This window comes from Vanessa tameamea, chromosome 6 (genome assembly GCF_037043105.1).
Source record: "Vanessa tameamea isolate UH-Manoa-2023 chromosome 6, ilVanTame1 primary haplotype, whole genome shotgun sequence".
In the NCBI taxonomy this organism is placed as follows: Eukaryota; Metazoa; Arthropoda; class Insecta; order Lepidoptera; family Nymphalidae; genus Vanessa; species Vanessa tameamea.
This window is the reverse complement of record NC_087314.1, coordinates 6462551-6476555: the sequence shown is the minus strand read 5'-3', so window position 1 is coordinate 6476555 and position 14005 is coordinate 6462551. Positions and strand designations below refer to the sequence as shown.

Sequence of the window (14005 nt, the reverse complement as noted above, 5' to 3'; positions counted from 1 at the left end):
ATTACCATATTCTCTATAAATGTTCGTAACTTATATAACTTATGTTCCTACCATACTTACAATTACTGTTGATGCATAGTATTGGTATACAAGATGAAAATAATCTCATAGAGGTTTATGCTTCGACTCAATTTTGATTAACATCGGTTCATAATTTACAAACAGGAAATTTCGTAATATAGTTATATATACATATATATTGTTCTGCTAAAACTTACCTCCTTACCTACAATACGCCGACGTTCTTGTTTGTACACGGTTTTTGGCTGTACATTTAATTTATACCTTTTGTTTTGGAAGTAAGCCACAGAGCCGTTATTGGCAATAAAGGTAACTAATCAAAATATCGTTACAATATTTCTTGTTTATAACAAACAAAAAAACTGACATTTTTAAAATTCATCTTGTACATAAAAGAGATATTTCTAAAAAATTCTGAACACGGTACTTGGTACAATATTTTTAGTATTTGCATGTATTGTGATACTATCACATACATTGTCTGTACCCAAATCATCGACTTGCTCGCGACGTTCAACGATCGCTTGCCTCCAATCATCATTACGAGCACTAGCAATATCTTAAATTAAAAAAAAACTTAGGGGTTTCGGTAAAATTTCCAGAATTTTGAGGAGCAAATGTTTACATCAAATTTCTATTCGTTTATTTGCCATAATATAATACTGCTTTAAAATGATGCAACTGAGATATTATTTTCGAAATATGAAGTTGCAAAGGCACTTTGTTACACTACTTAGTTTAGATGACGCAATTATATATTTTTACCTGAATACACAATTTCCTTTCCATATTTTAAAATATGCTCTTACATTATATAACGAAATATATTATATTTATAGGATGCAAAGACGCATTTCATATGCACCTTATAAACTCCTAGTAAAGATAGAAAAATGTGATGGATCAGCCTCATGCACTTAGGATAATGTGATTTTGAATTTGTAAGTCTTTTGTAAGAATAGCATTGCGCGATATTAACATCAAATCCAAATATACCTCTCAGAATTAGAGATTTACTACCTTTATTTAATTGCATTTAAATTTTATGATCTATATATATATATATATATATATATGAAATATAGTATGCAAATTCAATATAAGCATGTGTCAGCATTAGAAATCGTAGATTCCAGAGGACATCTTAATTTACTTGGAGTCTGTTCATAATCGGACCATATCTACTGGATCTTCATTTTTAGATCATATGCCATTATCTCTTTGGAAGTCGCAATTATATTTATTTATTTTTTATTTATTGAAAAAATTACACCATCAACATATCACTAAGCACTTAAAATTAATATCTGCGGGTAACATTCAAAGTGATACGTCTTTAAAGGTGTAAACAACATTAACATTTGTGTCCTGGTCGCCGTTACTAACGAGTCTTGGCTGTTACTTGCTGTTCGTGTGATGAGATATTGCAATCACTGCATGGGATATGCTATCGTGCAATTATAGACCATTTAATGAGAACGATTTGAAAATGTTGGATAGAATCTGGAGGGATTCTTTCTCTTGTTATATCTGTTACTTACAAAATTGTTGTTTGATTTCACTTAATTTGAACACTTTTTTTTAAATATCGATGTCATATTGAATTTTCTATTTTGAAATAATGTGAAAAAGAGTTATTTATATCGTTTGAACCAGTAAATAAAATGTATCCTATGCAAAAAACTCATTCTCTTAGAAAAATTCGAAAAGTAACAGGTCTCATGTTTATAATTTTTTTATGCTTTATTATAGTTTTATAATCAATGATATTTTTTTCCTATAGTTAAAACATTTTACGTACTAAGGTCATTTCATTTAATGTCCCTGATTATGCTTACATTTACAACAGGAGTTACCATAAATTCCCTCATGTTACATGACATACAACAAAGAAACAGTATTTAAGCAGCAACTACATAGTAGATATAACCAATTCGTTTCTGGGAAATTCAGGCCAATTTTAGTGAACCACACGTAACCTTAGAGATAAAACGTTTCTGAAGCTCGGATTAAAAAGCTGTTGCTGTATCTACGCAAAACTCTGCATAAACTCAGCTCAAAATAATTTTTACATTTATACTTGATAAGTTAAAATTCAAAACAAACTCGTCCTAAAAATGGTATTTCATCCTTTTTTACGAAACATAATTTTTTCAAAAAAGGTTTTATGCTCTCCAGTAAAGTTCGATTTTCGAAATACGTCAATTATACTTACTAAAGTCGATTTTATATATTTTATTTTGTTTATCCTTGAACGGATTTGAGCTTAGTCTGACTAATTAAACAACATCCAAAATAATCCTTATAGAATTAAGATTGAGAGGTTAATTAAGATTGTTCATGTTTTTTGAAAGTTTCTATCATTAAATTCTACGGAAATTATTAATATTTTATGAGTTATAAGTATTTTTCATAAACGTAAAGTATAATTTTTGTAACAATATTCTAATCATTATGGTATTTTTAATACAAATTAAAAGAAAAAATAATTAAGATTAGATTGCGGACGTAGTTAAGGTTTCGCCTAGTGTAAAATCGGCTTGAGAATATTAAGTATAGGCACAAAGGCCGCTTATACCCGTCAACACCCTTCCAATTAATAGAAGTCAATTCGGTCTTTCTGAATATCCTTTCAAAAAAAATATAGCAAAGATATGCTAACAAAAAAAGGGCAGACCTAAAAATTACGCCCTTGTACCAAATATGCATTGAGTATAGTATGTAAGTAAGTATATATAGTAAGGATTTTATTATATGTAATAATCATGAATCAAAACTAATCAATCAAAAATCATAAGATATTATCCTTACATAGTTAAGACTGGAAAAATAAAAAAATATATTTTTCTATATTAATAATCTAATAATATATATTATAATAAGTAAAATTTATTATTTTTATTATTTAATACAGCGTGCTCTGATTTTTTCTATAGCAAGCAATGTTTCTCTGTTTGTGACCAATACCACTACCTCTCGATAGAGATATGAGCGTAAGGAGTACAAAGCATCAAACACGCCCGTTCATGGCAGTAAAACGGTAATGAACGGATGCTACTAAGTGTTGCGGATACTCTAGCTTTGTTTGTGTGTGTTTATAGTTCGGAATATCATATGGGCATGAAGTCTAATGTTTCCCTTATAGTAGAATTACTCGCTTTTTATGAAAATCTTTTAGACGTTAACGTTACAGATAACATAGATTACATCGTAACAGATATATGATATATTTTTAAAGATATTTATGTATCTACATAGGTAGCATCTGACATCCATTAGTAGGATAATTTGTTCTGCTTATCCTAGTAACTTATGACCTTTAGGAATCTGTTTTTATACGTGTTAAGGTTATAAGCCAAAAGCTTTTTGCGTAGTGTTTTGGGTAATGTTTACGGATTTATTAAACAGGGCGTATCATATATAATTAGAATAGTAATATAATATATTCTTTGTACAATTAAATGTGTTAAAATACATGCGTTTAATGCAATGTTTATATAAACCTTACTTTACCGCGGTGGAGGATCTATTCAACATCACTCCACTTATGTGGAGTCAAATAGTACAGGCTCTTAGCCTACAAAAGAGCACATGGCGGTCGCTATATAGGTATGAGTTACTAAAATAACTGGCTTTTATATAAACATAAAAGAAAGTTATTTAAGGCTTTTCTTCAGCGTTTTCTGACCCTCGATTTCGTGGATGATTAAGTAGAGTTAGACTTCATTATTTTATGTTATTGAGGGTTTTTTGGGATATTTTCATAATTTTATGTTTAATTATTTTAAACGCCTAAAGAAAACACTAGAGTTCCAATTTTAAATTCGTCTTTATAAAAAAGTATTTTCTCTCTTCTATAGGAGTTCGAGGTCTTCACAATTTGGAGATAAACGTACCAAGCGCTGTTTTAGTGGGAGAGACAGTAACCCTGGAATGTACATGGCAGTTAGAAGATGAAGAAACGCTGTATAGTGTGAAGTGGTACCGAGGAAGAGAAGAATTCTATCGATATATACCAAAGGAATTACCCCATACAAGAGTTTTTCCCTTACCAGGAATTGAAGTCGATGTAAGAATTTACGGTTTTTGAATTATAAAATGTTATTTAAAAAATGTTACAAATAATATGGCTAAAACAGTTTATTTGCACAAAATATTAAAATTATTACATTAAATGATGTCGAATATTGCTGGTTAAATTGATGATTGCGTATTATTTTATGGGTCCTTGTTCAAATTAAGATATCAAAATCTGTTTAGGTTTTGTAATTAATTATTACATACAGCTTTATCAAGCATAATGTTCAACAATTTTTCATCATTTGAACTACACTATTTGAAATAGGAACATATTCATTTTTTTTTTGGTGCAAAATTAATTATAACTTCAATAATCGTCCAAATACAGTTTACTGTTTTAGACAAGAAATGACTACTTGCGATATTTAAAAAAAAAACACAAGGCATTTAAAACTAAATACGAAAATGAATAATGAAATTAAATGATTAATTTTAGTTATGTTTTATATCTTTAGTTTTAGTAAAGCTATTTACAAATTTTGCTTTGCGGTGTTTACTTAAATACTAGTTTCCACTTTCTGTCACCATTGGTTTAAAATTCGAATGAAAAATACACAACAATGTGTAACTAATCAACCCAAACAACATTAATAGATAAAGCCGTTAGTGAGTAGTAATAAGTAATGAATATGAACATTATGGTAATAAATTGCTAGATATCGCGGTCAGGAGCAAGGCGGGTAGTCCTGCAAGAGGCGACACCGGCGATGGCGGGTCGTTTCCGCTGCGAAGTGTCGGCGGACGCTCCCACCTTCCATACGGAAATACGCTCCGCACCGCTAGATGTAGTCGGTGAGTATAAATAAGATATGAATTTGGATAACAATATTCGAATAAAAGCGTGCAAGAGTGTTAGTAATTGTATATTTACACATTCAGTTGTTTTTGCGTGACTGCCGTATTTGTTTAAGTGGCTACTGTATAAAACCTTTGATCCCGAAGTCTTGGAGTTAAGGGTCGGCCTATTATATAAGTTATTGGGCTTATTTTGCCGGTATCAATTCGATATTTGTGTTAAAGAATTGCGCTAATAACCGAGGTCCGAAGGTTTCTTTAAGAAAAAAAAATAAGGAAATCAAAATATCTTAAGTGTGTGATGTATTTTGTAAAAATATAAAAGACTTGTATAAAATTTGACGTACATAATATTAGTACTAGAAACAAGCCTAGTTTTATAATTGGTTAGTTTTAGTATTTAATGTTACTCGAGTACACAGGGCTAATCTATAATTCTTTTGATGAGTAATGCATACGCATTTAGCAACAGTAACCCAACAACAATGAAAATTATTAACTTACAAAATAAAAATATTACGAAGGGTTTTGTTGTAAAGGATATTATAATACTAATCTTCTTAGATTATAACATCCCTTGGGAATGAAACGATCGTCTCCAGCGCGTTTAAATGAAATATGAATAATGGAATTATTATTTACAATTTATACTATTATTGGAAAAAAAATATATAAAAAACAAAAGTTCGCTGTTATTTTCAAAAGTTCCTCTTAAATCTATAGTGTTTCTTTCACAATCGGTAAGTCGAGAAAGCAGGCCGGGTTCTGAAAATTGGCAGAATTTATACTCCTGTGCTTGAACTCTTACCGGTCGTGTTGTGCCATCGAATCAGATTATGAAACTAATATAGAGTGTACTTGTATTTGCGAAGACACTTGTGCACTATGATATGTCACGTTTAGCCAATTATAGTGCAGACTGGCCTCTTTTGAGCACAACCGCCGTGACTGAAATCAATCAGAATGTTACAACTAGCGTGCAATAGAAAACTAATAACTGATAACCGTACCAAGCAAATCATTTGCTATTTAATAAACCCTAAAATTGAATGTACATGTATAAGAATATAATACGTGAACATATACACCCAAACATTGCTTTGCAAAATATCGCACGAGTTCTCCCTGACAATGTTTGCTAGAGAATATTCGTGATAAAAGATAAATACAAATAGTTGGAGAAGCCAAAATAAATTTGAATTTCAAACATAACAACATGTATTTCTGTAGCTTAATTCACTAAAGTTTTGACAGAATTATACTGAATATAATTTAGAGCTTTCATGCGATGTAGGCAATAAATCGTATAGTGTGGTTCTTTCTCTGATATGAATAGTGTTTATCAAAAATAAGACTATTTTTGACATGTACAGTCTGTAAATTTCCCACTACAGGGCTAAGGCCTCCTCTCCATTTGAGTAGAAGGTTAGGAGCATATCTACCACGCCGCTCCAATGTGGTTTGGTTGTGTCATATGGCACAATTTCGTTGAAATTAGACACATGTAAGTTTTCTCACGATTTTTTCCTTCACCGCCGAGCACGAGATGAATTATAAATACAAATGACGCACATGAAAATTCAGTGGTGTTTGCCTGGGTTTTAACCCGCAATTTGGTTATGATGTACTTGTTCTAAGACTATTTTTATTCGATTATATTTAACCAGTGGTAAATTGAGTGCAAAACTATTTGATTAGTTTAAATTTAATGTCTGAAATGTAAATGATAATAATTGAATTACATCTAACCACAAATTGAAAAGATTTGTATTTAGAAATAAAATTATTTAAAGTATTTTAAAGAATGTATCATATTAGTAGAATTTCAATGGCATTTATAAACTTCTTAAAGAGCCAATTTAGAGATGTTTAAAAGATCACTCACCTTAGGCCTACTAGCCAAAAAAGAACAACTTGTATATATCCCTGTGCTGGTCAAAGGGCAAAATTTTTACCCTCGAGGAGAAATTTAGTTTAAGATAGTCTTTATTTCTTACTTTATTTATCGTTTTTAGTCTCTTCGTGCTCACACATCTTAATATTCGAATTTGAAAATAGTCCTTGTTATATTTTCCTTCTCCACAAAGTATGAGATGAATACTAAATCCTGAACTCCCGACCTAGTTGATAAATTGGTGGATATTAATTTTAGTTAATTCAAGACTCGGGAAAACCCAGTGGACGTAATTCGTAGATTTTAACAGATTTACAGAAAAGTCTTAATAAATCATAATAATTACAATAAGCTATATTTTTTTTCAAACCATAAAAAGACTACTAATTTAAATAATATAATTTGTAATTGTATGTTGTTAATAGAAAAAACGCGTGAAATTAAGTTGTGATTCAAAAAATAAATAGTCTATTGTATCAACTTAATCGTAAAGAAAATCTTTGGTCCGTCCGTTTATTTTGCGAACGTTAGAAAAACTCCGAAGAAAAGTTATATCTAACTCAGTTTGACAGGTTTGTAGATCTTGAAAATGTCGACGATGAAATTTTCGATAGCGTATTATATTTAATAGATCATAGTGGCTACATTTATGTTTGAAAATTAAGTAAATCCTTATCAACACAAATGTTAACTTAGCACGATAATTAAAATATATTAAGAAAAAAATGATCCAGACGTTGTTGCCGAATCTATCGTTGATGTGGTGCTTTTGGTTACGGAACAGTTCATTCTCTTTCTTCTTCTTCTTCTTTAGTCTTTTGATAGCAAGAAGCCTTCGTTCTGGCAACTTCTGCAAAACGATGTCATGCAGAAAGCTAAAGTGCTACTAAGTCTGGTCTGACGCATTGGCGTCTTGTGATATGATATGAGTGAGCCTTCTTTTCCGATGTATATAGGCGATGGTAGTCACACCATTAGGTAAGACTTTTTCCAGTTTGCCTGCTAAGCCATAAAAAGGTATGAAAAGTTTAATTTGAACATTGATTGAGTATTTTAATAGTAGCTCATAATTTTCTATAAAATCTGTCTTTATAATAGAAATAACCGAGATAAATGTTGTATTGAATATCGGGGATAATAAAAATAAAGACATAATACCATCATAAATAAATAAACTTAATAGAACTGGCTCTTGTCGGAAACCTGAAACTTATTACAAATTTATGTCTGTTAAAACAACTAAGTGATTTATATAGACAACAAATCGGACAGCTAGTACTGTAACAGCCAGGATCTAATTCACCGAGAACTACAACTTTATATGAAACTACAGATTGGTATTAATTACTTTTCCTCAAATTATTAATAAAGTTACTTTGAAACTCAATTTCTGGTGACTAAAAATCTTTAACAATATAAATTAAGTGGTCTGGCCAAAGCGTGCGAAATTTTTAAGGCTGTAAAGTGAGTACCGCCTCTCACTGCGTATTATTCTGTCTTTGTCAAAAGTGCGACCTTAATATTGTTTACACTGCAAAATGAATAATAATACAATAATAAAGATATAAACAAAGATATTTTCTTTTTCTCATCTAGTTATTTTATTAGCTATTTCTATTTGGTATCAAATTATAATAAAAACTTGTAATGAGATTTTTATTTTGTCTCGCTATTATGAGTACATTTGAAGTACAAGAGTGAAATATACCATTATTTCTATTATTTCTAACTATTGATTTGATTAATTGTTTGAAATTTAATTTATTACTATTTTATTGGTCGACTGCGTGCGTTCAGCAAAAATAAGTAATCTTGGCGCGACGTTGTATTAGTCGTCCGTGAATTTATTAAATCTTTAGATTGCGTACGTAGTGGACTAGTAAAAACAAAATTCAATGCTCATTCACGTTGAAGATATTTACAATGTTTGTTTATACCGTCGTATTCTAGACGCTGAGTACAATGCGGCGAAAGGAATGTAAACGGACGTGCCGAACATAGGTTTGCTCCGCATTACTTCGTTGCAATAAAATTCACCTGCCAATATAAATCGATTGAATAAAGCCAGAGAAATAAAACTCATTTCGATATGTTAGCGATATTGAACTTGTTTTCTGTACGATTTCCCATCGTTTTATTACGTAACACAGATATTATTATATATTTCACGACTTATAACGCTACAGAATAATATATTTTTTTACAAATAGTTTTTATAAATGATAACTAAACAAATTTAATGAAGCAAACTATTTTATATTATCTTTTTCATATAAGACAACATAACAAATCCAATTTAATCAACCAAATAAAATATGTCCTTAATAATTGTTCATATTTATAATTTTCTTAAATTTACCCCAAAGTAAGTTAGGTTCAAGCAGACCGTATTGGCTTAGAAACCGATGAAGATCGATGGTTTCATTATGTAACTCCCTATCCTAGATACGACGCTTTAAACTTAGTAAGACCTTCAACTTGATAGATTAGTTTTACAAACTTAAAAAGATATATTAGTTTTTATTCCAGCTAGATCGACAATAACCCTCTTTAATAAATAAGAAAACATTTGTGAGTAACACAGTTACGACTGTGTAAATAATTTAAGTATTTCATTATTATTTTTTCTCACTGATTAAATTTGATGCGAGCTTAAAAAATAAAGGTTCTCTAGAGACAACCTGAATGTAATTGTACACGCTTGATTAAACGGTAACAGTGTTACCGTGTTGCGAAAATATAGGAATAAGAGTTTTTACAACTCCAACGTGAAATTAGAACGGTTCAAATTACGAAAAAATATGAAATGAAAATATACTACCTACCTACCGACCTACTTTGAATTTTAATTAAAACGCATATGTCAATTTTTGTTAAATTATATTTGAAAGCAAAAAGGATTTCCTTTCTAAGTTTTCGCGTATTTTAAAAAATACGTTTAAAATGAAATTTTATGTAATGATAAATACTATTTTACTTTAAAATATATACAAAAATGATTGTTAAAAAACTGACAATATCATCGTTTTAACAGGAACTCGATGATTTGCCGATAGTACTTCTACCGCTAGACTAATAACACTAGCGTGTGATATGATAATTTAGTAGTAAAAAAGTGTTAACCTAGAAATTAATGTATTCTCTGTAAAAAAAAAAATTAATCTAATATGGGAAAGTTGACTAAAAAATGGGCCACTGGTAATAAGCGATAGATAGCCCATTAAGATGCCTTAAACCGCTCTTCAATTATTATTATGAACTTTTGGAGTATCATGCTAGACTAAGCTACAAACCTTATCTTCAAAAGGAGAGGAGATCTTAGCTTAGTTGCTTAAGCTGGTCAAAGTCCCACTCACATTATAAGTATTGCTATTATTTTACTCAATCTTCAAACCGAAACACTGTTACTACTGTTTGGTGGTAGAATAAATAACAAACAGACGGGCCTACACAAAGCCTTACCACCAAGTACACTGCCTTACCAAACAGCCATAGCTTCGCTAACCAGCAGGCAAAAGTATTTTTAATAAATTATTAATTAAATCTTTTTTTTTATTGTTTATAAAACATATACCTACTCCTAGACATAAGAAATAAGATTCACGTGACGTGCATGAAATGACTAAATATATTTGTTTTAAAAAAATCAACAAAATATATTTCTTGCAGAGTCTCCGGAGTGGGGTCCTAAACTAGTATCGGATCGATCGTGGTACGGGGTTGGATCGACACTACGAGCCACCTGTGCTTCACCACCCGCGCACCCTTCAGCGAATCTTACATTTGCACTTAATGGTCTAGAAGTAAGCCCTTTTTATTCAGATAAAATATTTAACATTTAAAAAAGTAAAAAGAAAAAATTGTTTATAAAGTAAATAAATAATATTTATAGAATTAATAAAGCACCAGCAGTATTTTGATCTCTTCTGATATTCAAACAAGAGCATGAGAGTATATATTCAGTATAAATATTTACTTTTCATAATATATCATATATTTCTTTAATAATAAAAGTAAAGAAAAAAAAACAAAAACACGCGCTTAATAAATGTCCAGTCTAGAGATGCCAATACGAGGTTCGTAGAACAATGAAGCTGTACTTCCCTACTTCGCTTTGACGGCGCCATAGTTTTTTCTGCCCACTGCGTAGGCGAGTCATTAATCACAAAGCAGCGCCAAGCAACATTAGCTTTTAGCAAACTAGCCATTATCTATCTCAGGGAACAATATCTCGTACAAGTAATTCATCCTGCCCAAATTTATCGTTTCCTTATTAAATTTTATTTTTCCGTCTTAGATCGACATGGAATCATTTGTGCACGAGTTACCGGATTGGTTTAAATGGGATCCTCCATCGAAATCAGAAACGACTACGACGGATCAGCCCGATGACGATATCAATTTCAACATATTTCACGACGAAAGTAATATCCAGTATCTGGATGAGTCTTACATAAGTCTCCATAAAGAGGAAATCAGACGGCCCCAAAAGGAAGATAAGAAGATGGTATTTGAAAGATCGGGACCTGACAATAGATTGCCATCAGTAGGCGAAGTTTTATTTGTCGTTCGCAACGAGGCATTCGTACGAGGTAGTCTAAGATTGACCTGCATAGCAAGTATATACAACCTGTATGCGGCACGCGCCGAACTAATTTTCGATATGGAGCAGCCAGAAGTTGCTTCGGTGTTGGGCGTCCGAAATAGTGCTATAGGTAAGTGTTATTGAATTGAACAAACTTTGCTATGTAAATTTATCCTCTCGTCACATAATATAGGCAACGAAATTACATTATACTATAGGTGCTTCATGGCTTATATGTTAACCGTATAAAACATTTCTAACATTAAATTTGTTTCAGGTTCAAACGGCGTTTGGCGATTTACATCTTTTATACCTTTACTTTTGTATAAAATTCGGTAGTTCTATAAAAGTTCATTTAATTTAACTCAAAGCTATATCATAACGGAAATTCATTTTCAACATTCATATTGTACAAAATCATGTAACATATCGTTAGGTACTTCTAGACACTGTTGTCTTAAGATTTCATTGAAAGAATTGTAAATAAAATTAGTTTTAGGTCTACATGGCCAAAATAAATATAATACACTGAAAGATGAATTAGGAAATGACCTATTATATAAAAAGTAGGTGCCTAAGTAAAATGTGATGTACAATTTATATAGTATATTTTATGGATTAGTTTTATTTTTCAAAATACGATTGTCACTTTATCCCTGTAAGCGAAGTTAAATTTTAGAAACTATAAAACAAATCTATACCTACCGTTTGTTTAATTTTAGCAAAATCTAATAAATGGGTTACCTATCTTAGGCACGTAACCTTGTTAAAGACTGATTACTTATTTATAAATTCAAATGTTTGGAGAGTGTTAAGTTTACCCTGTTTGCATTTATTCTAGTAATAGATTAATGATATATGAAATATTTTACAGGTTATTTTTAGGCGTAATTAAATCGTGCATTACAAAAATTCTTTCTGAAAAAGATTTTTCGTAAAAGTCAAAGAAGAGGAATATATTATCTAAGATCTCTTGCACACACATGCATAACCTCAATGCAGAACCATATGCATATAAGAAAATGTAGGCTAATGATAGTTTTTCCATGTCACGTATAAACGGTAGCAGTTTGTCTCAACTTTGAACGTTTCCTATGAGCGTGTGTGTGTACATATAACTTTTTAAATCCCACGTGTGTTTGATATCTGAACAAATTGTTCTTATACGCCGTCTTGTTATATAAGTAATAATACAGACCTTGTGAGAAAATTTCACTTAATTTAGGCGACTTAGATAAAGCCATAAAAGGGAATACTTATTTAAATCATATTGGCAAATTGTGAGACGTTTTGATGAACTTCTAACTGTAAAATTTATCTCGAAAATATTACATTGTACATAAAAGACAGAATGTATTGAAAATTATTGATAATAGAATAAAAATGTTGGTAATTTGTATTGTTTTATTTTATATAAACTATTTGATTTAAAATTTAATTATAAAATGTAATACCTACTACTGAATATTTACAAAAGATTGTATTGAAAAATAATTAAAAATATACATCAAAAGTTTGATATCTACAGTACAAGAATAAAATGTTAACTTTAATGTTAGTATACGATCAATGACAATTTCCGATCGACGGATTAAACAAATAATAATAATTAAAGGAAAATTTCCTCTTCAGACCGGTAACATCCGTTATTTATTAATAAAAAAATATGTGGTTTCTCTTTCATGTAATTGATAAAATGTACAAATAACATATCGTATTTCTTTGGTACTGTAATATAAATATTAGTAAAAATAACAGCATAATTTTCCCTAGGAGAAGTTCCCTGTAAGCCTCAATCAATCATAGCCGGGGGTCGAGTACACAATAAACAGAAAATCTAGCTATTATCCTTAAGAGGAATAACATTTATTGAGCACTTATACTGTACAAATTAGATTATTCACTGTCGAATTAGACGTGACGCATTACTTTGCTCAGTATCTCAATAAATAATTTATTCATAAAATGTAGTAGAGGATTACTTTATCCAAACGGCCACCCACTAAATTTATATATGTATATAATTTTCGTACATCAAGTCAAACGTTGATATATTGGGTCTCACATTTCATAAATTGTTTAATCATGCTTGACTAATCAGCTCCACCAAATGTCTACAATAATCATCAGATAAATTATTATCATTGAATTCACAGTGTCAATAAAATATAAAGATTTAACAACAATAAAAACATAAATTTAAAATGTATGAAATGAAATATTTCTTTACGTTTTATTAGAAATATCATTAGCTAATTATATAAAAATATAACATGTTTAGAAATCGTGGTAAATTAAAAAAAAACCATCTATTAACATTAATATTCGAATGTTGTCGTTACAAATATGGAATACGACTTAGATTTCAGATTTGCATTGCTTCACACGAATGCTACAACGACGATTCTCCGTATCTACTAAATCGTACAGGCATAGCTTCAGAACATGAATAATCACTTACAATTGAACCCAATTATATGGTAGAGATGACCCAGTGATTCGAATACGTTAATCTTAACCGAAAATTATGAGTTCATATTCAAACCCGAGCACCACTAAGTTTTCGTGGGAAATATTTGTGTTTATAAATCATCTCGCGATCAGATCAGAAGCACATTAAAACTGCATGT

General features: G+C 30.4%; 1 protein-coding gene across 1 annotated transcript in view; it reads left to right on the top strand.

Moving 5' to 3' along the window:
* LOC113393452 (uncharacterized) overlaps positions 1 to 12770 on the top strand; it is a 49545-nt gene extending 36775 nt beyond the window's left edge. Inside the window, exons 3-7 of the mRNA XM_026630338.2 lie at positions 3882 to 4090; positions 4758 to 4893; positions 10460 to 10593; positions 11088 to 11505; positions 11653 to 12770. Of these exons, the coding sequence (XP_026486123.1) occupies positions 3882 to 4090; positions 4758 to 4893; positions 10460 to 10593; positions 11088 to 11505; positions 11653 to 11714 (959 nt within the window). The 3' untranslated portion in view covers positions 11715 to 12770. The remainder of the gene's footprint in view (positions 1 to 3881; positions 4091 to 4757; positions 4894 to 10459; positions 10594 to 11087; positions 11506 to 11652) is intronic.
* The last annotated feature ends 1235 nt before the right edge of the window (positions 12771 to 14005 follow it).